This window comes from Pinus tabuliformis, chromosome 6 (genome assembly GCF_031772625.1).
Source record: "Pinus tabuliformis cultivar Carrire ecotype Pingquan chromosome 6, CPIR1, whole genome shotgun sequence".
Taxonomy (NCBI): Eukaryota; Viridiplantae; Streptophyta; class Pinopsida; order Pinales; family Pinaceae; genus Pinus; species Pinus tabuliformis.
The window spans coordinates 630,637,021-630,663,703 of NC_142292.1; the positions used below are offsets into that span (position 1 = coordinate 630,637,021).

Consider the following 26,683-nt stretch of genomic DNA (forward strand, 5'->3'; position numbering starts at 1 on the left):
ATGAGGAATTGTAGTAGATTGAACTGTCAAAGAATAGAAGGTATGTGTATGTTCTAGGAAAAACCACATTGAAGACTAATAAGAGCACTGTGCCTTTTGAAGGATTACTAATTGACAAGCTCTACAGGTTTCTCCAAAACAATTGCAGGTTGGCTCTATCTCCCTACAATATACCACATGTGCATTTACTTCTAGTCAGAATGGTGCAAGAAATTTAGAGTTCGTTCACACAAAACTGTTAGAAGACAATGAAATTATAAGCTTTTATTCATAATAAAGCTTTTAGGGCCTTAAAGTTCCTGATCATCGAAAATAAGATATAATTTTGTACTATTTTTACTATTTTAATAGATTTATAAGATTTCAAAATGCAAATTTTTGTTGAGATCAGAAGAAATAAGCATTGAGTTTTTTACCATTTCTGTAATAAATCATGAATCATATAGAGTGAACTGGTACATACATGTTTAATGTTTTGTGACTCGTGGAATGGAAAAAAATGATAACAGCTCATTACTTTTCAGTTTCAATCCTTCTTTTACAGTAAGGCTCTTATCTTTTGATGAAATGCAGAGGCTGGTAAATTAAAATTTCAAGAAATCACAGGTAGAGTTTGTTAAGAGGGAATTTTAAATTTTAATAGTAACTTCTTTTTATCCTTTGTCCTTGGAAACTTGTACTGTTGCCACTGTCAGGCCATGGTAACTCCAGCAATTGAACGAGAGAAAACACTGAATGATATTTTATTCATTAGCTAGCACTTTATTTATACAAATACAAAACGGATCAGTTCATCTTCTAGATGACTGTCTGGCTTCACCTCATCCATTTCGGATTAGGTGTCAACATTCCCCCCCTTAATCTGAAGGGATGTTGGTGAGTCCAAGCATCATTCTGAATCTTTCAAGTTTTTCTCTTCCAAGCGCTTTGGTGAAGATGTCTGCAATTTGCTCGTTTGTGGAACAATGACGAAGATGGATTTTTTTGGCCTCAACATGATGTCGGATCAGATGATATTTAGTATTGATGTGCTTAGTACGATCATGGAAATTTGGGTTCTTGGCCAACTTTATTGCAGATGTGTTATCAATCATGAGTGGAGTTGATTGTGTTTGTTTTACCTGCAAATCTTCAAGAATTTTCCTGAGCCACACAATTTCTTTCGTTGCTTCAGCTGCTGCCACATATTCTGCTTCTGTTGTGGAATCTGCTGGTACTGATTGTTTGCGTGATCTCCAGGAGACAGCTCCCGATCCAAGACTCATAGCATATCCTGAAGTAGATACCCCAGTTTCTTTGTCTCCATCAAAGTCTGAATCAGAGTATCCAATCAAGTTGAAGTCGTCCACCTGTGTATACTTGATTCCAAGGTCTTGAGTTCCCTTCAAGTACCTTAGAACTCTTTTTGCAGCAGACCAATGTCCCTCACAAGGCCTTTGCATAAACCTGGAGAGGATTCCAACAGCAAATGAAATGTCTGGTCTGGTAGTAGTGAGGTAGATGAGACTTCCTACAAGCTGTCTATACTTTGTTGCATCCTCAAATTCCTTTCCTTCAGTAGATGTGAGCTTCAAGTTTTGTTCCATTGGAGTAGAAAGGGGATTGCACTCTGTCATGCCAAATCTGTATAACAAATCTCCAATGTATTTCTTTTGAGAAAGAAATATGGACTTTGGATGTTGGGTTACTTCAATGCCAAGATAGTAATGAACATAGCCCAAATCAGTCATTTCAAAATTTTTTCCTAATTCTTTCTTTATGGATGCAATATAGCTTTCATTGTTCCCTGTCATTAAAAGATCATCTACATATACCACAAGATATACAACTGTTTTGCCAACTTCCTTGACAAATAAAGTTGCATCATCAAGATCAAAATAATTGAAGTTGAGTTTCAGAAGATGCTCAGTTAGTTTTTCATACCAGGCTCGTGGTGCTTGTTTGACGCCATACAAGGACTTCACAAGTTTGCATACTTTGTGTTCATGTCCTTTCACAGCAAATCCTTCAGGCTGGGACATAAAAACATTCTCTTTTAGATCTCCATTCAAGAATGCAGTTTTTACATCCATTTGATGGACTTTCCAACCGTTCTGAGCAGATAGTGCAAAGAGTGTCCGAATGGTGGCCCATTTTGCTGTGGGAGCAAAAGTTTCCTCATAATCGACCCCTTCCTTCTGTGCAAAACCTTTTGCCACAAGCCTAGCTTTGTGCTTGTCAAGTGAGCCATCAGCTTTGTACTTGTTCTTGTAGACCCACTTGCAGCCAATTGGTTTGGTTCCAAATGGAGGATCAACCAGCTTCCAAGTGCCATTCTTTATGAGGGCATCATACTCCTTCTGCATCGCTTCTTTCCATTCATCATGAGAAGCAGCTTCTTTGAAGGAAGTTGGTTCAAAATCTGTAGACAAGTTCAATTCACAATCATAAGTAACATCCATATCAACAGGTGAATTAGAGTTATCTACATCACCTCCATCTTGTCGGTTTGAATTTCTGGTTCCTGTTTTTCCAATTTCATCAGGATGAACACTTTCAAGTGTCTTTGTCAGCCACTTTGGGGGACCTTTCTGAGATGGTCCAGGCTGTTCTGTTGATTGAGTTGGGTCTGAATCAAGATTGAGTCTCCCAATTCTATCAATTACATCACTTAAAGCATCATCCGTTGTTGGAGTGTCATGCAGGGGAGATTGTTCTTCAGAAGAAGATTCCACATGTTGATCTAGTATAGGAATCCCCCCTTCAAGATGTGGAATCTGATTATCAAACTCTTGAAATGATTTCGGTTTTGTGAATCTATCCAAGCGATCAAGTTGCCGCTCAACAACACTGTCAGATTTGGATGATTCAAGAAAAATGACATCTCTAGATAAAACAAACTTTTTATTTACTTCATCATAAAGGCAGTATGCTTTAGATGTGTTTGAATACCCCAGGAAGATACACTTACGACTTCTAGCACCAAGTTTGTTTCTATGTACCTTTGGTATTAAAGCATAACAGGTGGAACCAAATATCCTGAGATGTTTTACCGAAGGAACATGTCCATACCACAATTCATAAGCAGTCTTGTTTCTTATAGCACTAGATGGACATCTATTCTTTATATATGCAGCACATAGAACAGCATCAGCCCAAAACATTGTCTTTACATTTTTGAAGAAAAGCATGGATCGTACCATATTCAAAATTGTTCTGTTCATTCTTTCAGCTACACCATTCTGTTGAGGATTATAAGGCACAGTTGTTTGATGCTTAATCCCATGTTGGCGAAGATAGTGTTCAAATTCATTTGATGTATATTCTTTTCCATTATCAGTGCGAATAGACCCAATATGAGATTGTGCATCATTTTCAATCCATTTATGAAAATTCTTGAATGTTTGAAAAGCATCAGATTTGTTCTTCAATAAGTAAACCCAACACATTCTGGTGTAATCATCAATAAATGTCATGATATATTTATTTCCATTTGCAGAAGAAACAGGCATTGGACCACATAAATCTGAATGAATAAGTTCAAGCTTCCTATGTGCTCTTGAATGTGAATCATGAAAAGACTGTTTGTTGTGCTTTCCTAGAATGCAAGCATCACATTGTTTATGTTTTCTAGGAATTGTAGGCAAACCAGCAACACCATTTTTCTTCAACAAGCGGAGACTATCATAGTTTAAATGTCCAAATCTAGCATGCCATAATAAACTTGATGGAAGTGCACCTTCTTCATGATGAGAAATATATGAGAAATGCTGTGCATGAGCAGAGGTTCCTTGCAGTTTAAGGAGTCTTTCTTCTTCTATACCCCTCATGACAAGTGAGTGGTCAGATGCCTTTCTTACCTCAAGCTTGCCATCAAACATGTGAATGGAGTGACCTTGCTGGCGGATGTGGACCAGGGACAACAAGTTTCTCTTCAGCTGTGGGAGATATAGAACATGATCCAGAAGAAAGTCTGGAAGACCAGGCAGTTTAAGCCTGATTGTGCCAAGCCCTGATGGCTTGATTTTTGACTGATCTGCAAAGTATACTGCTCCATCAACATTGTCAGTGAAATCTTCAAAAAATTATTTCCTATAAGTCATATGACAAGTTGCTCCTGAATCAAGCAACCAATCATTTTTCGAAGAAGCAAGTGAAGCATTAAACAAGTCTTCATTTACTCCAATGTTACATTGTGCCTCAATATAGTGAGCGGATTCAGGTGCTTTACCTTTGTCTGTGTCATCAGTTTTACCTTTCTGCTGGTTTCTTCTCTGCTCAACCTTGTCCCATGGTAGCTTGCATGTAGAAGCATCATGTGATCCATTTCGTTTGCAGCGAATGCAATGCAGATCTGAATTTTTAGCTTGAGGATGTCTGCCCCCCCTGCCTCTGAAGTATCTTCCTCTTCCTCTTCGTCCACCTCTTCCTCTTGTAGAATCTTGAGCAGGCTGCTTTTCTTTATGAGCAAGGCAAACAGTCTCTTCAGAAGATTCAGGGACTGTTTTCTTTCCAAAGGCTTTCTCTCTTTCAGCAAACTTTTTCACAAGAGTGTCAAAGGTTATATCTTTAAGATTTCCATTTGCTTGTAAAGACTCAAGATAGTTAGAGTAGGTAGGATAGAGTGCTTTGAGAAATGCAATAAGAGAGTTATCCAGCTCAACCTTAGTGGATTTAATATCATGCACTATAGACTTTATTTCAGAAGCAAGAGTAAGAGGATCATTATTTTTCAGTTCAAGGGTGAAGAGTTTAATCATGAGCTGAACAACTTCAAGTGCAGAATGTGTATCATAGAGTTCTTTCAGCTTTTGTAAATCTTCAAAGGCAGTGGAATAGGATGAAATATGACGACTTACTTCCTCATTTACAGATGCTGCGATCAACGCAAAGGCTTTGCTATTCTTGTTTTCCCAAATGGCGAGTTCTTTGTCTGATGTGGGCTGCACAGGGTCTCTGTCTTCTTCTCCAACACACACTCCTTTCCACAGTTCATTGTAGATAAGGGTGTGTTTCACCATCCGAGACCATTCAGAATAGTTCTCCTTGCCAGTGAGAACTATTCCGACCATAGAAATGATTGAATGCATTCTGTAAAAAAAAATCTCTGCCAAAAACACTTCTGTTGATAGAAAAAAAAATTCTGCTGAGAAAAAGATCCTTATGTCACAGCAAGTCTTCTGCTGGAAAAAAAATCTTATGCCACAACATTATGTTTGAAAAAAGAAGGCGCTCAAGGGATCTCATATATCATTTCAATATATATATTAATGCAAAAGACTGTTTAAGAAAACAACGTAATAAAACTCTGCTCCAAGTATACTATCAGATGGCATTTGTAATAAAACTCCGCTCCAAGTTTACATCACTGTCAGATGGCATTTGTATTTTAAACTCCGCTGCTTGGTTACCTTAAGAATTCTTATGCATCACTTTACAAGCTTTCCTTCCTTCGCATGGCATCTTAGTTTCTGGCAAAAAATGTCAGTCTTCAATAATAATAAAAAACGCAGTCGCATTTTTAAAAAAGCAGTGACCATTACAATACGCAGTCTTCAATTAATACAACGCAGTCTTATCAACACAGTCTTCAATAGATATTTCAAGAACGATGACCATTACAATACGCAGTCTTCGATGACCATTACAAAACGCAGTCTTCAATTAATACAACGCAGTCTTATCAACACAGTCTTCAATAGATATTTCAAGAACGATGACCATTACAATACGCAGTCTTCGATGACCATTACAAAACGCAGTCTTCGATGACCATTACAAAAAGCAGTGACCATTACAATACGATACATTACAGGCTTTCACTGGAATGCCAAAGAGCCAGAAGGTTGGCTGTATTCCATTTATCATTGAATAGCGAATATTTCAATGAATATACCCACAACGTTGATAGCAAATCACCATTCACCATATACCAGTCACCATATACCCACAGCGTTAATAAGAAGACGCAGTCACCATACTTCAAACCACAGTTCTTTAAAAACGCAGTCTCCCAATGTATTTCTCAAAAAAACGCAGTCTCAGTCTCAGTCTTACAAAAAAAAACGCAGCTCCAGATTTCAGAAGAGCAATGACGCAGCGAAATTACAGTCATAACAAACTCAGACACCAGCGAAATTTTGGAGTGAGATAGGTTTTACCTAACAGTGGAAACGCATATGCCATTTTGCTGGAATGAGATAGGTTTGAGCAGAAACGCATCAACAGTCTTCATGTCAGAACAGAGGGCGCAGTCTTCATGTCAGAACAGAGGGCGAAGTCTCATGACAGAACAGAGGGCGCAGTCTCATGAGAGGGCAGTGTCAGTCTCAGAGGCGTTCAGGACAGAACAGACCAGGAGTTACAACCAATTTGGGACCTGTGCTCTGATACCATGTCAGGCCAGGGTAACTCCAGCAATTGAACGAGAGAAAACACTGATTGATATTTTATTCATTAGCTAGCACTTTATTTATACAAATACAAAACGGATCAGTTCATCTTCTAGATGACTGTCCGGCTTCACCTCATCCGTTTCGGATTAGGTGTCAACAGCCACTTTAGCAGCCATTGTAGCCAGTCAAGCATTGATTACAGCAACATTCTCAATCATAAGACAGTCCATGGCTCTTAGTTGCTTCCCTCGAGTGAATATTGTGCATACCTCACAAAATTACGAGGGTTAGATCCATTCACCTGAGGTTAACTATGTTCTCATGGTTATCTACCTTGCAATTTTCGTAGGATTCCATACAATCTTGAATATTGAATAGTGAAATATGAGAGAATGAAATTATATGTCCAAATAATAATAAATATGACATGGAACTCAATCCTTGAAAATGTTTGTTCCTCTCGTTGGCCCATTATCAGCTCAGCATTGGCATGTTTGTGGCAGTTTACAGTGATGATGGCTCCTCTTCTGACTCTCACTCTGACCTCGTTACTGCTCTTCCTCAAACTTCCCAAGTCCTAGCTACTTCCACAAAACATTTTCTGGTGCAACACTAATTCTCGAATGCTTTCCTCTAACTTACTTCATTATCTAGGGTTTACGCTTCTGGATTTCCCCCCCTTTTGAGTCCACCCGGACCCGTTTTCCATCTTATTCTCTACTCTTCCTTTCTTTCCTTAACATAGATTTTAGACTGTTTCAAAGATGCTCTAGGCAGTCAATCATTTTTCTTCCCAGTCCCGTTGACCTGTTTTGGTCATTTGAGCTCATTACAGATTTTAGATTTTTTCAGAGATGCTCTACGCACCTCCTTATTGATGTTGTCAATCGTTGTTCTACCTCTTCCCAATCGATAGGTTTAATTTAGTTTTACATAACTAAACTTGCTATCAATGTGTTTCTTCTTCTGGAGAAACTCTGATCGATTGAAACTTCAGAATATTTGATCTATATTATTTGATGTTTTAAAAGTATTTATGTTAATAATTACGTATCATTTCCATAGAAGATTTTATTTTCCCAACAGGCATTTATTCAACTGGTGAGGTCGACGGAATGTTAAGCCAACCACCTTACCTCCATTCTCGTTACAGTTTTCTACATCCCTATAGCATAAGTTAAGGGGTGACACTACGTGCAATTCCAAGGACTGGGCAGATAAATACCCCTCGGATCTAGCACCTAGGGAAAGGAAATCCTCTCTTTGCAATGCAGTTACTTGGGGCATCTTTCTTTAAGAACTTCAAAAAAAAACCTCTTTGGTATTCAAATGAAGTATTCGAGTAAAATTAATGACAATACAATAATAAAAAAATTTCCTAGATGCTTTCTCCCATGAGATGAGTTTACGAAAAAAATATGCATCTAACAGTAACTATGCAAATAAGTCAATGATTGGAAAAAATCCCTTGCCTTCCACAATCCATCACTAGCCAAAATGAGAAAGTTTGTGGTTGCATCTATGGTCGTGTCTCTCACATCTAGTTCTGAACTTAAATGTTGCTTCAGACTCCTTTCACCAAACGCATGAGCTATAGCAAGCTGACCGTTAACTCGAGGTGCATCTCAAAATATATCAAAAAAGAACGCCATTAAGTATACAATTTCTCCCTGTGACCATTCAAATGTTACTCTTGAGCTAGAACATTAAGATAGAATTATAAAGTTACAAATCAAAAAATTATTTAAGTATGTTCTCATTAAAATTAATCTCTATACAACATTTGTAGTGGTACCTAGCACGAGTGTCACAAATCCACCCTTCTCGATGTTTTGGCATTCAATACTTGCCTCATGATCAACAGTCAGTTGAATAACAGTGTCTTTTTTACACATAACAGCCCTGGAATCCCTTGTATTTGCTACAAAGAGTTTTTTCCCATCAACTAAAATAGCAGTGACTGTTGTGTAGCCATCGGGCCCTAAATCAGCTGCCTTTGCTAAAATTTTCCCATCGGTCTGGTTGTATGCATTCTTGATGGCACTTTCTGGGTCTATCCAGAACTTCGGCTCCATTATTACCAGAGATACTTGTCAGCATTAAAATACTTAATTATCATTTTACACCATACGAAACTTTGGAAATAGCAAGTGAAAACCAATACAACAAATGGCAGATCAGTTGTAAAAGCATTTTACTAGATGTGCATCAGAGTCAGAAATCTCATCTGATATACAATTTTTTTCTGAAGAGTCATTTGAGAACCATCATATTTATATAAATGAAGGAAATTACCAAAAATGATAACGATTTGTCGCAAATGCAATTTTTGCAATAAGGAAGCACTATTGCTTTATGCCATGACGTAATGCTACTACTAGATGTTTTTTCTTTAGATAGGTGCAAGAGACACATGAACATATAAGTATAGGAAATGTTGGAAATAATACTGAGAGGGGGGGGTGAATCAGTATTATCAGATCAATAAAACTTTTTCAATGCTCAAAAACATATACGCTACTTCAGTTAAGTGAACCCGCGTGTACACGCTGCTGTCTAAAGCAACTAGCGTATATCCAGAAATCTCAGTTAGCTTATCTTCAGTAAATGCATCAGAACATTATTAACCATATTAACAGTAAACAGGTGCAGTATAACAGAACATATCATCACACAAAAGCCACACACATGAACACAAAGATATAAGGTGGAAACCCAATGTGGGTGAAAACCACCTGCTGCAAGTCATCTCAATCTTCTTCTTAATAAGAAAATACTTTTAAAATATTTGTACTGGTGCAGTCTTATACCAGTACGGGAGCTACAACCCCCTTTGCTTTTGTACTAGCCGATCCATTTACTAGTACACAGGCTGCTACCTGCTACAATGCTCCAAAGATCTCCCTTAGCTTTTGTACTAGCTTAGATACTAGTACGTAGGTGCTTGCCTACAATCTTCTCTCCTCCAGGTACCACGTTTCATCAATTTTCATACTGGATACACTGAAGCACAACACATAATCTGAAAGGCCACTTTTCATCCAATTTTCATATTGGACCCATAAATATCATTGAAGCTCAAAACAATCATCAAACCCTGAATCACTGAAACCCTGTTAACATCAGTCACCAGAACACAGAGCAGACACAGAACTCTGTAATAACCATCAGATCCATCTGCAACTTCAAATATCAAGCTTTACAATGTATACGCTACTTCGATGAATCAAACCCGCATGTATACGCGCTTTTTCCAAAGACAACCCGCGTACAGATCTAAAAATAATTTCTCATAACTTGCAGCTGTACCAGACATCAGTCATATTCATAACACTTATAGAACAATGCATGCGTCGGTATGTAGATCTAGAATAAGCATCATAAAGATAGTTCATTTCAAACCATTTGATCCCGATCTCTCCTTAGATCTTGTTCTCCATCAACCGGTGAGATCTCTCCTTAGCTCAGATCAAGCAATGCATCATCAACCCATAACCCTGCATACTGGATCTAATGCTTCATCAGATATTCAAGACATTTCAGATGCGCTTGCCTAATGATTTCCTTCTCCTTATATAGCCTTAGGCCTTGTTCAATACCAAGAGCCAAAACCATAGAAATCCAATACCATCAACTTCAAAACTAGGGATCAACACGTCCGCCGAGATGCCAAGGTCCAAAACCATAGGCACAACTTCCAAGGAATAACCGCCATGGACCAAAGGTACTTTTCCACATACACGCGCTTTTGCTGAAGCCAACCTGCGTGTATGAACTTTCTCTTCTTCTTATAGTCTGATCATCAATTCCTTGCTGCTGACCTTCTGTACTATGATTTGTCATCAGTGAGGTTTGCCATCAAGGACAACACTTATCTCATAATGCCAACAATCTCCCCCTTTGGACTTGATGGCAAAGCTAACTTGTCACACTTAGAACTATCATCTGATTCCTTTGAGCTGTCCTCCATCAGTCACATCTGATATCTCTTCTGAAGATTCACCCAGTTATACATAAGTGAGATATTCTTCTATGAGAGGGTTGCCATCAAGTACAACACATGCATCATAATGCCAACAATCTCCCCCTTTGGACTTGATGGCAACAACACCAAATCACTCTCCCCCTTTGACATCAAGGGCAAAGGGTGGACCAAGATATTCTCTTCCTTTGCTGAATCATTCCACTGTCCATACTCCCCCTGAGTACCTGCTGAAATCTCTGAATAGTCTCCCCCTTTGTATATGCCAAGGTATACCAATCTGTCCATGCTCCCCCTGAGTACATGCTGAATCTCTGTACCGCTGAAGTGTGTTGTACATGCTCTTCCTGACTGTAGGCAAGATCTGCAAAAGATGTTCTTCAAGAAGAACATGACTCTATACATCATAAAAGACCTTCCTATCACCAAAGACTCATACATACATCCATCTCTCAACTAATTGAGGATATACAAAAATTGACTCATCCACCCAACCAAGTGGGGATACATCAAAAGTTGACATATGACAACCAATCATATTGCATCAATCATCCCAGGCATAGTGGGGAAACCAAAATAGGCCGTTACATGACCTCGACACCATGAAAGAGATACCACAAAAGAGATATATGACATAGAGACGAAAGACCAAGATTTACGAAAGTTACTATCAGCATCTGATAATCACCATTCAGATCAGCAACCAATTTCGCCTTTGTTCCACTTGAAACCAACAACAAATGTGAACTAGAACCAAAAGCTTTAAGATAATGCCAACAATGCATCATTGGAAGATTATCTGCTCCCCCTGAATCTGTGCCAGATGATCTCTGTCGGACCCATATCAGACTTTCTGCAACCAACATCTGTCCCTGCTGATTTCCTTCAAAACTCCATATACGCGTCTTCATCCATATAAACAAGCGTATATACGCGGATTGGCCTTATGAAACTCGCGTACAACTATTTTCATATCAACAACCTGTAAATGTCCTGCAGCAAGGTATGTCTGAACATAGATGTCAACTCCTCCTTTTAAACATCATCATGAAATCATTCACATTACATGTGAAACCACCATAGCCATTACATCAACGTCAAGATCTACATGATCCAAGTATCATTACTTGGGAACATCTGCATCAATCAACATATGTAAGTATCAACCTATCATCATATAGATAAGAACTCATCACCATGTCTCCAACACAGCAACTTTGAGTAGTCATCCATGTATCAGCACTATGTATCTTGAGCTCAAGCTCATTTGACAAAACTTCTTGATATCATCAACAGCAACAATCCTTATCCACAAGAGTGCCTGCATCATAACTGTATGATCTTTATGCATATGACAGCAGAAGTATATGAGTGACCCATCATCAAGTGAGGAAGATGTATATTCAAGCTTTGTACTTCTCCTTGTCCTTATGAAGATCACCATGTAAGCACCATATATGCATCATCAAAGAATCAACCATAAATCTGATCTGATCATCCACTATGTAACCCCAAGAATCATATGAGATTTTATCATAGACAACTCACAACCACATCATAGAAAGATATATCATTTAGCCATATAAGAATCATCACCAAGGAATATGCCAACAATGAATTATTAAAGGCATATGCTCCCCCTCAACCTGTGCCATCTGTTAGATCTGATCATGCATATATCAGCAATAAGCATCAAGACATCATCATCATCAAGTTAGGATCAAAACACTTCTAGACATCTTACAGGTATCAAAACATTTTTACACATCCTCAACAGACTGTAACAATTAACCAATAGAGCAAATAATGGACTGAATCATGTCAGATCCCTTTTCTGAGCCTGTCCCCACTGCTTTTCCTCAGACTGATATATACGCGACTTTGCAGTGTCTAACTCGCGTATATACGCGACTTCCCTTTAAGGAACTTGCGTATGAGATTCAGAACGCTGAAGTTTTACACTTTCAGCTCCCCCTGAGTCTGATATGTCTGTGCTGTGATGTGTCTCAGTACATTGTACTGACTGTACTTCCTTCTTCCTCCATAACTTCAAGTGTGATGAGGTTTTCTCCTTTTGGTGTGATGTCCATCCTTTGTTCCTGCATTCCTTTGCTATATGTCCAAACGTGTTACATGCATAACATCTTACATATTCCATATTCCTCCTGTAGCAATCAGCAGCTTTGTGACCAAACATATTGCAAGCAAAGCAATATCCATTAAAGTACCTTGAATGTGATGATCTTTCTACATGATGGTCTTGAACCCTTCTTCTTCCACATCTAGCTGCAACATGTCCAAGATTATGACATACATAACATTCAACATTATTCATAGGAGGAGTAAACGATTTTCTTTGAGGAGTCTCTTTCCTTGATTGTTGATGGGGTTGACCTTTCATCTCCCTTTTGATCATTTTAGTTTTCTCTTTAGAGTTCCTTGCCTCACCTTGTGAGCTAGATTCACCTTCAACAGATTCATGAAAACCAAGACCAGTCTTGATTGCAGGAGACCTTTGACTACTAAGAATATCATCCAAGGCTTTAGTACTATCTTGAAATCTCAAAAGTTTATCCTTTTCTTCTAATTTACCTTTCAAGATATTTACCTCAACTTGAAGTTGTTCCTCCTTTTCTAGACATTGCTTCTTCATGTCTTCTCCATCTTTTCTTCCTTCTTCCATTTGTTGCCTTAGATTGAGTATCTCCTTTTCTTGCTTTTCATACAGATCCTGCTGAATTTGACGAACTCTGAAGGCACATTCCAACTGTGATTTTAAGCTGATGACTTCGTTGTCTTGTTTTTCAATTGCTTGGTGTAGATCTTCATTCTGCTTCTTGGATTCTTCAAGATCTTCCTTTAGTGAGAGGATCGTAGCTTCAAGATTTTCATAGTAGCTGGATCTATCTTTGAGTTTCTTGATGGTTGTGCTTCTTTCGTTGACTTCTTTTCTTAATGATGTCACTTCATGCTGCAATTTTTGACATTGGTCTTCCTTGTCCTTGAGTAGCTTTCTTACCTTGTTTCCTTCTTCTAGTTGGGCCTTTAGTTTGGTAACTTCTTCTTTGAAAGCACATTCCCTTTTGTTCAATAGATCTTGTTGATCTTTAACTTTGTCTGTAAGCCTTCTAAATACTGCCTCTATTTGATACTTTTCTTGCTCACCCATAAAAGCATGTTCAGTAGTTTCACTATCACTTCCATCACTTTCACAAGGAAATATAGCAGGAACATCAGAGGATAACACATTCATACCTGATAATGATTCTGAATCTGATTCTGAATCTGAAGAGCCTCTTATACCTAATCCCCAATCGATTCTCCCATTGTCATAGTCCTTCTGAGATGTCTTCTTCTTCTTATGAGCTTTCTTCTTAAGCTTCTTTCCCATTGTTCCATGAATCTCCTTCAAGCGATCAAGCTTCTATCAAAGGACCTGCTCTGATACCAATTGTTGGAAATAATACTGAGAGGGGGGGGGGTGAATCAGTATTATCAGATCAATAAAACTTTTTCAATGCTCAAAAACATATACGCTACTTCAGTTAAGTGAACCCACGTGTACACGCTGCTGTGTCTAAAGCAACTAGCGTATATCCAGAAATCTCAGTTAGCTTATCTTCAGTAAATGCATCAGAACATTATTAACCATATTAACAGTAAACAGGTGCAGTATAACAGAACATATCATCACACAAAAGCCACACACATGAACACAAAGATATAAGGTGGAAACCCAATGTGGGTGAAAACCACCTGCTGCAAGTCATCTCAATCTTCTTCTTAATAAGAAAATACTTTTACAATATTTGTACTGGTGCAGTCTTATACCAGTACGGGAGCTACAACCCCCTTTGCTTTTGTACTAGCCGATCCATTTACTAGTACACAGGCTGCTACCTGCTACAATGCTCCAAAGATCTCCCTTAGCTTTTGTACTAGCTTAGATACTAGTACGTAGGTGCTTGCCTACAATCTTCTCTCCTCCAGGTACCACGTTTCATCAATTTTCATACTGGATACACTGAAGCACAACACATAATCTGAAAGGCCACTTTTCATCCAATTTTCATACTAGACCCATAACTATCATTGAAGCTCAAAACAATCATCAAACCCTGAATCACTGAAACCCTGTTAACAACAGTCACCAGAACACAGAGCAGACACAGAACTCTGTAATAACCATCAGATCCATCTGCAACTTCAAATATCAAGCTTTACAATGTATACGCTACTTCGATGAATCAAACCCGCGTGTATACGCGCTTTTTCCAAAGACAACCTGTGTACAGATCTAAAAATAATTTCTCATAACTTGCAGCTGTACCAGACATCAGTCATATTCATAACACTTATAGAACAATGCATGCGTCGGTATGTAGATCTAGAATAAGCATCATAAAGATAGTTCATTTCAAACCATTTGATCCCGATCTCTCCTTAGATCTTGTTCTCCATCAACCGGTGAGATCTCTCCTTAGCTCAGATCAAGCAATGCATCATCAACCCATAACCCTGCATACTGGATCTAATGCTTCATCAGATATTCAAGACATTTCAGATGCGCTTGCCTAATGATTTCCTTCTCCTTATATAGCCTTAGGCCTTGTTCAATACCAAGAGCCAAAACCATAGAAATCCAATACCATCAACTTCAAAACTAGGGATCAACACGTCTGCCGAGACGCCAAGGTCCAAAACCATAGGCACAACTTCCAAGGAATAACCGCCATGGACCAAAGGTACTTTTCCACATACACGCGCTTTTGCTGAAGCCAACCTGCGTGTATGAACTTTCTCTTCTTCTTATAGTCTGATCATCAATTCCTTGTTGCTGACCTTCTGTACTATGATTTGTCATCAGTGAGGTTTGCCATCAAGGACAACACTTATCTCATAATGCCAACAGGAAATATATGAACAGTTTAAGCTATTTAAAAAATAGTGGATTTACGCATGAAACATATTCAACTAGAAATATGATGGGGAAAAACAAGAAATTCATTATATGTGAGAAGTAAAATGTTGGAGAATCTTCGCCTTTGAGGTTTGAGAAATGGACATGGCGATATATCACAACTAGAATAATCTTGTTCATAGATGCAAATCATTGTTACAATTAACAATATATATCATATGCCAAAGAAAAAACATAGGAAATTAACCCATGAAGTCAATGCAAGTAGAAACACCATAATAGAAATAATAGAGGAGAAAACGAAATTGTTTCACAAGTTACAATCAAGTTAGGCAATTGAGATAAACATATGCAATTTGGAAAATGTAAAGAAACTTTGAACCTTCTCCAATTTAATGTATAATTTTAATTTTTGATTGACTAGTGCTAGCAAAACAATACATGTCACAATACAATCAACTATAAAATTTAAATAGATGTTGTTAAATTCACAGAGAGCTTCCAAGTATTCGCTATGATTCATAGATGCTAAACCAGGTAGACCATCAGCATTGATTACAAGTATTCCCCATGATTCATAAATGGTAAACCAGGTAGACCATCAGCATTGATTACAAGTATTCCCCGTGATTCATCGATGGTAAACCAGGTAGACCATCAGCATTAATTACAGTGCATAACCCCAAAGGAATCGTAAGAGTTGCACTTGTGACATCCCATTTCTGAGAAGTTCAATGTCTAACTCCAAGGCCAATCAAACCAACCCGAGGGCTCAAAAATAAGATAATAAAAAATATATGCATTTGGTAACGAGGCGTGATACCTATCATCCAACTCAGAAAGGATATAGGTTGGTAATAATTGAAATAGACTTACAAATTAGCTAATTTAGAGAGTTTCATTGTGGAAAAAATCAAGAATCTCATTCTAGATTACAATTTAAGTTGGGAATCAAACCCTACTCAACTAATGAAAGGACCAAAATTTGCTAAACCCGTTTCTAGCACTAATTTAAATATGTAGACTATAGATTGGTACTACCCAGGCACTCCCTAGGTCACATTATCAAGCAGCACATCGGTAGCTATAGAGTGATTGATACAGATGTGGATGCTTCTTCTCCTTCCTGTACTTTTTACATCTATACGTAATGACAACTAATGGGCACTTGCACAGTATGTTGTAACTGGTGTACTTTTGAGCCCCATTGACCTCTCTTTTGGTCACCCACTACCATTAATAAAACAAGTCTTATCTTATCTTCTGTCGTCTGTTAATAGGAAATGGTACTGTAATATAAAAACAATACTAAATAGCCAGGACTAACTATCACCAATTCAGATCCTCATGTAGGAGTGAGCACTTAGTGTCTATACTTTCTTTTCTATATTTGAGGCCAATGTGCATCGAGAAATTACACTGTACAATACAAGTATTCAAGAGACATCTACTATCAATTCCATCTGTGCAACGGGAATCTCAGTTACATACCATGAACCATGTAATCCAAATGTACATCAAGAAATTAAACTGTACAAAACAACTATTCGAGCGAAACCTCCCATCAGTTCCGTTTCATCAAAAGCAATCTCGGTTATTTACCCTGAACCTCAAAATTTTGACGACATGGTTCATGGTATACAACTGAGATTGTTGTTTGCTGAAATGGAATTAATGGAAGGTGTCACTTGAATAATTTTTTTGTACAGTGTAATTTTTTGAGGTACAATGGCCTCAATAGCCATTGGGTTCTAGGCTTATTCTACATTACATCTTTAATATCAGAAGCAGGATCCAATTTTACCCATCTTTAATATCAGAAGCAGGATCCAATTTTACCCAAATCTATATACATAATAATAATAGTGGATTGAGTACCATCAAAATTGTGTAATAAAATAAATTTTGTTATTTTAATTTTTTATTAGTTTTTTTAAACAAATTTTATTTTTATTTTATTTGGTATAGAGAGTGAATGTTTGAAATTGTTGGTGTATAACTAGCCCATGCCATACATTTCAATAATGAACATTGCATGAAGTTTTGTTAATAGTGTTTTTGTAATTCACTGTTAAAAAATTAGAATTAACCATATGTAGTGGTAGTAGGCAAGGCCTTTTTTCGCACCATTTATGACTGAATTTTTTTAGATTTGATGAAGAAAAATGATATTTAAAATTCTCTTTCAATAGGTTTTGGGGAATTTGTATTTGGAAAATATTATATCCATGGTTTATAAATTACTCACAAAAAGTTGATTCAAAGTAAAATTCCAATTTCTATTGTGATGGGTTAGAAATGGTTTTAACTATTGACCTTTGTATTTTAATTTTCCCCTAGCTTTTAAATACATTTCAAACTCTTTAATTGGCTTCATGGATTGTGAATGCTTAGAATTATTGACCTAAATATATGTATTATTAGTGTCTTTTGCAAAACAACCCTTCAAAACCACCGTAAATAAAATAGACACTAAAATCTTTGAACTCCACACAGTATTTAAAATTTTTAAATTAGTAATATTATTAAATAAACTAATAACATTTCTTTTTTGAGAAATTTAAATTTTATAAATTATCAATATTACTTGCAGTTATTCTTAGCTGTAAAAATTTTACACATTTAGGGACGAAAGGCACACTCATCATAAGTTTTACTTCATGAATTGGAAGGTCAGTGTACCAAAAGAAAAATATAGTATTTTCTTGGGAATTGCACCGAGAGTAACAAGGTGCTCTACAACCCAGTATGACATAGATGTTGTTACATATATATCTATATATATATATATATATATATATATATATATATATATATATATATATATATATACGGAAATATCTAAAAAATAAATAAAATAGCATAGATCCATATTAAACCCGGATCTGTCAAAATACCAAGAGAGATCAAATAATAATAAAAATTTACACCTCAAGAAATTTGATCCCTCTCAGTACTTGATGAACCCAAATTTGATGAATCTACACTAGTTTTAATAAAACCCTTTAAAAAAATGTTTAAAAAATGTATTAAAACATCATCATACAAAATTAAATAAAGTTGATCAGTTCAAAAATTTACGGAAACAGTTGAAATGCAATACAAAATCTTGCAAAAGGCCAAGAAAATTTGAGATGACCATCCAAGGCACGAGCACTTCATACCTACCTCATTTAAAATGTTGTCAAAAAGATTTGATTGTAAGTAACATGGGACGTCATGTCCCAAATGTCCGTCAAAGATAGCAAAAAGCCCCAAATCATGATCTTCTACATGCCTATACTCTGTGACATGGTACTCCTCCATATCATGCCTTGTTTTACCCTTCACTAAATGAAATCCATGAATTACTTTATTGTTTTGTAACTTGCAGCGTCCTTCTCCTGTATCAGATGAGGATGGAGTGAAGCCAGTTGCCGTATTGTTGCCACTTTAGCAGCCATTGTAGCCAATCAAGCATTGATTACAGCTTCCCTCGAGTGAATATTGTTCATACCTCACAAAATTACGAGGGTTAGATATATTCACCTGAAGTTAACTATGTTCTCATGGTTATCTGCCTTGCAATTGTCGTAGGATTCCACGATGGAACACAATTTGGCAATGCATATGGTAAGAATATACAAATTTATATCTCACAACCGAATTTGGTAGTTTTTATTGATTCTTTTGAGTTTCCAAGGATAATTTTAGGTGTTTGGTGGTGCAAGGGTTGCAGTGGTTGGGGTCATGTTCATTACAACATGCATAGTAACCTTGGTCATGCTTGTGGTTTAGAACATGCATGTTTTTCTTATACTACCCTTCACTCTGTTTTTTTATATCTTTGAAGGCATTTATCTATCATCTATATTGAAAAAGTGCCACAGGGAGGTTGGTGTCCCTTCTGTTGTGGTCACCAACAAACCCCCTCTTTGATTAGTATTAGAAATAATATCAAGCAAAGGGGGACCCTTAACAAAAAATCTCAAAAATATTTTTATCAAAATTTTTGTATTTAACTCCCTAAGAGCTATATCGCATCGCAAAGAGAGAGTGAAGAGTTTTCCTATGCACGTAAATAAGATACAAAGAAGCGATGAGAAATTCATCGCATCGCATATTTTGAAAGTGCCCTTAAAAGAAAATAAAAAGGAATCGCCGACGGCCCATATGCGATGTCGCATATCGCAACGTCGCCTAAACAACACACAACGAGCAAATGAAAATTGCGATATTGCGATTTGCGATCTGCGATCCTACAAACTGCAATTTTGTGATTTGTGATCTGCGACGAATGAGAATATTAATTGCTGCGATACGAATCGCAGAAACCACTCATCGCAAAGTTTCTTCGGCATGATCTGTAAACCCAAAATCGAGCGCGCACCTTAAGGGAAATTAATGATTGCACGCCTGAGTACCCAAAGATGATCGTGTTGCGTTTTTCGAAGAGTCAAGTCATTATGAGTGTCGTGATTATGCATTCATTAGAGTTTAAAGCTTTCATGTCAATATTTTCGTCATGTCTCTTTTCCTTTGCGTAAACTGTAAGGGAGCAACTAATATAAATCTATATGCAGGAGACATCCAAGGAAAAGGGGAAAGCGCCAATACTTGAAGAACAGAGAGGAGATGCCTTCGCAAATGAATACCGCATGCAGAAGAGCCGCAGATTCCAGAGTATCACTCCATAGGCACTGATGAAAATAGACTATCCAAGGCTCAGAGTCAAAGGCGGACAAAAGCAGCATGTTTACAAAAGATCCTGAAGCTCAGATTGGATAAAGCAAAAAGAAAAACGTTGAAAAGGGATGATGCTTCAGAAAAGCCTCGAACAAAGAATGGAAGCAATTTTCACTACGTAAGATTGTTGAGGCAACGAAATCCCTAACTCATTGAGTCATTCACATGGTCGGAAACCGAAATAGCAACAACACAATCAGTTTGAAAGAAATCTGGGTTATACTAAGTATACGCACAGCAAAAAACACCCAGTCAGAGGAAGATTTTCAAAAATATCTTCTAGTTTGTCAGAAAGAGGTGCCAGCTTTTGTTATTTCTACTTTTATAGCCCGAGCAAAAGGAAAAGACAACCAGCCAACTCTTTCCAGGCGAACCTCACATTGCTTACAGCACTAAGGAGCAGATACAGAAACGGTTAGAAATTAGATTCAATTTTTAGAAATAAATTTGCTTTAGTAAAAGGGTGGTCATTTGAAGCCGTTCCCTAAATTTGTGTAATTAAGATTAGTTAGTTAGTAGTATTTAACCCTTCTGATGGCATTCGGAGAAGGGTCCAGAAATTTGTCAAAAAACTTGTCCTCAGAACATGCACTTTTGCACCCTCGGAGGGGGTTTTTGATGAATGGATGGATCGAGATTTATTTATGTTTACATTTTAATGTCTGCTACTGATGTTGCACTTCTGTACTCTTAGTAGATGTTAGAAGTAAGTAGAGATAAATCGTTATTGCTTGAAGTTTGTGAGTGAAAATCAGTCATAAATGGTACTTTTATCTCTTGATTAATTTCTGCTCATATTCTTAGAGTGATATACAGCTGATTTGTTTATATGTTAATGTATGAATGTCTGGATTACCATTTGGCACTTTTGTACGGTGGAATCATTTGTTTGTGCTTGACATGTGAATAACTGATTATGCGATATGTTGTTCACAACTGTTTTGCCTAACTTCTTATGCAGAATGGTTCATCTGAATTGATTTATATTCTTATGATAGTTGAATGATCTTTATTACCAGTTGTTATATGAAATATTTTTAGATCGGATAATGAAAGAATTTTACCTTGGGTTAGTATAGATTAGATGTGCTGTTTTTGCTAGATTACAGTAGCATAGAGTCAGTTTAGAGTCTAGAATTAAATTAGTTTAAAATTACCTTTAGATTAGTATCTTCAAAATCTACACACACACACACACATCTTTTAGATTGGGAAGCTGGTCCCATCATCCCCAGTCGGACCCGCTACACCAAACGGGCACGGAGCCGCCAACCAGGTTCCCAACCGGGTGGGTATCCCCCTTGTTTTTGACCCGATTTCGGGGCCCTCAACATATTTGGTGATAGAAGGAGGGCACGAACTATGAATGGCAACTAAGTCAAAATCTAAATTCCATTCTGAGAGTAAATCACCCTCATTAACTCCCCCGAGTTCTCCACTACGGTTAAACCCGGAGTTAGAAGTCGCTCGAGTATCCACCACTGCTACCTACTCCAATATATCAGACCAACTTATTATTGAACCCCCTGAAATTCAAACTTTGATCCATAAACTCTAGGGATTCTCTATTTTTTCTCATAGGTCTGATAAATCTAACAGCAGCGTGACTTCGCAGTACAATCCTGCTCATCCTCTGACTAGATTGAAGAGTGAAAAATTTGGTATTCAACCAAGTGAACTCCCTCTCCCTACTAGGAAAAGAGCAAGGAAAGCACCACCAGAGTCTGACTGTGAGACTCTTTGATCCACTTCGTCCATTTCAACACCCTCACCGCGAAGTCAACCACCCACATCCTCATCCCAAATCACTCATCCATCTTCCACAACACTTCCTCTTCAATCATCAAAGATCATAATACCTTTATCTTCTCAGCATCAGGGACCGTCTTCTGCACTCTCATTAACTAGCGGCTCAACGATGGCCCAGTCTCCATGGAACAATCCTGGGGCGGTTTTAATGCCTCCACCCCTGAGCCCAATACTGGCCCATCCTGAGAAGTGGCTACCCAAGTTCAATCCAGAAGCAGGCATGCTAGCTGAAGAGCATATCAATAATTTCATGCTTTCTGTTAATCTCAACGGAGTTACCAACGAGGATGCTGTCGTCCGACTTTTTCCTTACACAATGCAAGGAACAGCCGGGTCATGGTACTTTTCGTTACCTTCCGGGTCCATCACAAGTTGGGACATTTTTCAAAGTCAATTCCTCACCAAGTTTGGCGATGACAGATCAACAGCGACATTGATCAATGACCTATCTAATCTTAAAGCTAGGGCTAGAGAACCCATTAAAGATTTCAATTTACGGTTCAACAAGATCCTCAACAAGGTTCCCGCTGCTTCTCAACCCAGCGAGGAAGTAAGATGTGAATGGTACATCACAGCCTTACCCTATAACTTGGCCATCTTCGTAGATAGGGCAAAGAAGACGACCTTAGTTGAAAACTTAACTGAGGCATTAGTAGTAGAAAAACGCGTAGTTGCCCTAGAAAAGAGATCTGCAATAGAAGAACACAAATCTAAGAAAATCTCTTTCAAAGAAGACACCAAGAAGAAGCAAACGAAAGATCCTTTCGATATGGAAGGATTACAAAAGGTGTTAAAGGCCATGTCCAACAAGATGATTGACATAAGAAAACAAGTAGCAGAAACTTCTTCAAAAAAGCCCTACAGATCTTTTAAAAGAAACCTTCCCATGGAGGTGAAACCACCCAATGCTGTCTCAAATGTCGAATCTGAAGAAGAAGAAGAAGAAGAGAATACCACTAAAGGGCAAACCGATGATGAAGAAGTTGTGGAACTACAAGGAATGTGGGATTTCATCCTCCCACAAGAAGAAGATCAAGAATAATTTCTGGTTAGCACACGAAGCAAAAATCAACTTGATCCTCCCCAAACTACCCCTAAACAGAAGGGCTCAAGCCTTGCAACAAAAGATAAGGTTGCAACAAAGAAAACAACCGCTAGAGCAACCCAATTTAGCCCAGTCCAATTAGATCAAGTACCTCCATCAAGAACACTGATAGTGTCGGATGAAATGGAGTATAACATTATCGATGACATGAAAAAGACTAGGGCTAATATCACTCTGTACGAATTGAGAAAATTGAAACATCAACAGAAAATAATGATGAAAGAATTACATTCCGTGCCTACTACATCTTTACCTTTAGCTGTAGCTTCCCACAGCATGGGAAGACCTCCAACCAACATGATCAATAAGATTGATCCAAATTACATTGCCTTGATTGGAGGAAGATCAAGATCTCATACTCCTCCTTTTCTTCTCACTTATGAAATTTTCAATAAAAACGTGCATAATTGCTTGGTTGATTCGGGTGCTTCAACGAATATTTTACCCAGATCCATATGTGCCAAATTGAATGTTCAGCCTCAGAAATCCGCAGTGTGCATAGTTCAACTTGATCGATCTCAAGTCGAAGTGATTGGTGAACTTAATCAGGTGACCATAAGACTGTCGTCTAACCCGAAAGTATGTCAGGTTATCGACATTCTAGTAGCTGATATCCCTGAATTATATGGTTTAATTCTTAGCAGGGATTGGTCCGAGAAACTCCACGGATATTTCTCGACCGACTGGTCGCACATGTGGTTACCCTACAATGACAAACCCAATCAAATAAAGGTTGAACGAGAATTGCACCAAAAGTACATAGTGACAGAATTGGAAGGAGAGAACGAAGCAATAGCATACAATAGCAGTATCATAGGCAATTACTCGGTAGATTCTTTCCTCGGCAATTTCAATGCTCACACTTCACCTTACTTAGAAAATTCAGTTGTGTCCCAAGTTGAAAATTTTTCCCAAACTAATGATTCAAAGTGTTTTAATTTTTTAGATAACTCTGTAAATACATCTTTGTTTTGGAAATTATATTTTGATGGCTCTAAATCTAACGAGGGAGCAGGAGCAGGATGCGTTCCGGTTAACCCAGATGGGAACAAGACCATGCTTACGTGCAGACTTGAGTTTGATTGCACAAACAATACAGCGGAATACGAAGCCTTGGTGCAAGGCCTATACAAAGCAATCGGGATGAATGTTAAGTATCTTCAAGTCTTTGGAGATTCTGAAATTGTCGTCAAATAGGTACTAACACCATACATTGCCTGTCAAGTCATTTAAAGCACTATCAATATTTAGTACAAGATCTGACTTCACATCTCATAGCATTCAACATTTCGTCAATCCCAAGACTCCAAAATGCGAGCGCAGACCTGTTAGCCAACGTAGCCTCTAGACTTATTCCCTCCGAAGATTTTAGTCCCGATAGGTTCTCAATAGAACTAATTTTTAGACCATCCATCGCTAACAACATCACCAACTGGAGAGTATTCAACGATGACCCTGACATTGTAAATTTCCTCACTTCTGAAGGATCCTACTCAAATCAAATAATTGACGAAGACCATCATGATCACCAAATTCAACAAAATAGCACTGATAATGCTATACCTAAATCGGTGGTTAAGTTAGAAGATTTATATGATTTGAAGAGTCGGTTTAAAATGTCTGCCAATTCTAAACTCTATAGTTCAACTCTGAATTATGAATTAGTGAACCTAGGAACTGATCAGAAGCCGCAAAACGTTAATCTGGGCCACGGCCTAGCCCATGATGAAAAATCAGTGTATATCCGTCTTCTGAGACAATACAAAAACTTTTTTGCATGGAATTACGATGATCTGAAAACATACAACACTTCTATCATTCAATACACTATCCCTATGATTGACAATGAAAAACCTGTCTAGCAGAAGCTCAAAAAAATCCACCCCAACTTAGAAAATCAGATAAAGACTGAGCTAAATAAGTTGTTGAGAGCTAGAATAATTTTCCCCGTCAGACATTCCAAATGGGTATCCAATATGGTGCCCGTTAGGAAGAAAAACAGAGATATTCGAATCTGTATTGATTTCTGGAATCTCAACAAAGCCTGTCAGAAAGAAAATTTTCCCCTCCCACCTATGGGACAAATACTACAGGCAGTAGCGGGCTCAGAATTAATGTCTTTCCTGGATGGATTTTCAGGATACAATCAAGTGCTGGTACAACTCGATGATCAGTTGAAAACCACATTCTGAACCAAGTGGGGCACATACGCATATCGGAAGATGCCATTTGGTCTGATCAATGCGGGCGCTACCTTTCAGAGAGCCATGGGCATCGCATTTAAAGGTTTAGTCAATAAATCGGTAGTGATTTACCTGGATGATATAACAGTGTACTCCAAGAAGCGAAGCGACCATCTCAAAGATTTGAAACAGATCTTTCAAAGATGCTTAAGGTATGGAATTTCACTTAACCCAAAGAAATCTTTTTTCGCATTAAGTGAAGGGAAATTGCTCGGATTCATAGTGTCGAAATCTACTATTCACATTGAACCTGACAAAATCAAAGAAATTTCTGAAATATCCATACCCCATAACAAAAAGGCCATGCAATCTTTCCTTGGACAAATAAATTTTGTAAAAAGGTTTTTCCCCGCTTTTTCATGTATTATTTCTCCTTTTACAAAATATGATAAAAAAGAATTCAAATTTTAAATGGGGCATACATGAGCATGAAGCATTCAACTTGATCAAACAAGCTATCATCAACGCTCCATCTTTAGCTACCCCAAATTTTTCAGAATCTTTCATCTTATACACTTTTGCCTCAGAGAAATCTTATGCCGCGATTTTGACTCAAGTAAATCAAGAGAAGGCGGAAGCTCCAATCGCATTCTTTAGCTCGAACTTACAAGGTGCTGAACTCAATTACTCAGACGTGGAGAAACAGGCTTATGCTGTTTTCAAAGCGATCAAATATTTCAGACCTTTCTTACTTAAAGCCCATACCAAAGTCGTAGTACCGTTTCCAGCGGTAAGAAACTTGTTGGTACAGAAGGATGTGGGCGAAAAGTGCGCAAATTGGATTACCGTCTACAAGAATACGATCTTGAGATCAAACCAGAAAACATTGTAAGGGGTCAAGGCTTCTGCAAGATGTTAGCTGGAGCATCGCAAATTCCTGAGAACTCATCTGAAGAGGTACAGACGTATGAGGTAAGCCTAAACGACGCAGAATCATTATATGCGGACACCATTTATTATCTTAAGAACGGGTATGCTCCATCGCACTTGGATCACACCAAGAAAAGAGCTCTAAGATTGAAAGCTAAACAATACCAGCTCATAAATGATGTTCTGTTTAAAAGGAATTACGATTCTGTACTTCTTAGGTGTCTTGAGAAAACTGAATCCGAAAAGGTTTTGCAAGAACTCCACGATGGACCAGCAGGTGGACACTATGCTGGAGAGACTACTGCACATAAGATCTTATGTGCAGGATATTATTGGCCCACACTGTTCAAAGACTCATACAATTACGTAAGGAAATGCCAAATCTGCCAGACTGCTACAGGGAAACAAAGGAAATCGTCCATGCCACTACAGCCGGTCAACATCGAACGACCATTCAGCCAATGGGGCTTGGACATAATAGGTGAGATCGTTCCTCACTCTTCTAAGCAGCATAAGTATATCCTCACAACAACAGATTATTTTACTAAATGGGTAGAAGCAGTTCCTCTCAAGACAGTTAATTTTGAAAACATTGTTGAATTCATAGATCAATTTATCATCACTAGGTTTGGATTGCCAACGGTCTTAATGTTT

General features: G+C 37.9%; 1 protein-coding gene across 1 annotated transcript in view; it reads right to left on the minus strand.

Annotated features, from left to right (window-relative positions):
- Positions 1–7,798: 7,798 nt before the first annotated feature.
- The window catches only part of LOC149260212 (putative protein phosphatase 2C 44), a 75,023-nt gene continuing 56,138 nt past the window's right edge, over positions 7,799–26,683 (minus strand). The window contains exons 2-4 of the mRNA XM_089457325.1: positions 18,446–18,707; positions 8,170–8,443; positions 7,799–7,998 (exon numbers count right to left, since the gene is read on the minus strand). Coding sequence (XP_089313451.1) covers positions 7,799–7,998; positions 8,170–8,443; positions 18,446–18,707 — 736 coding nt within the window. The remainder of the gene's footprint in view (positions 7,999–8,169; positions 8,444–18,445; positions 18,708–26,683) is intronic.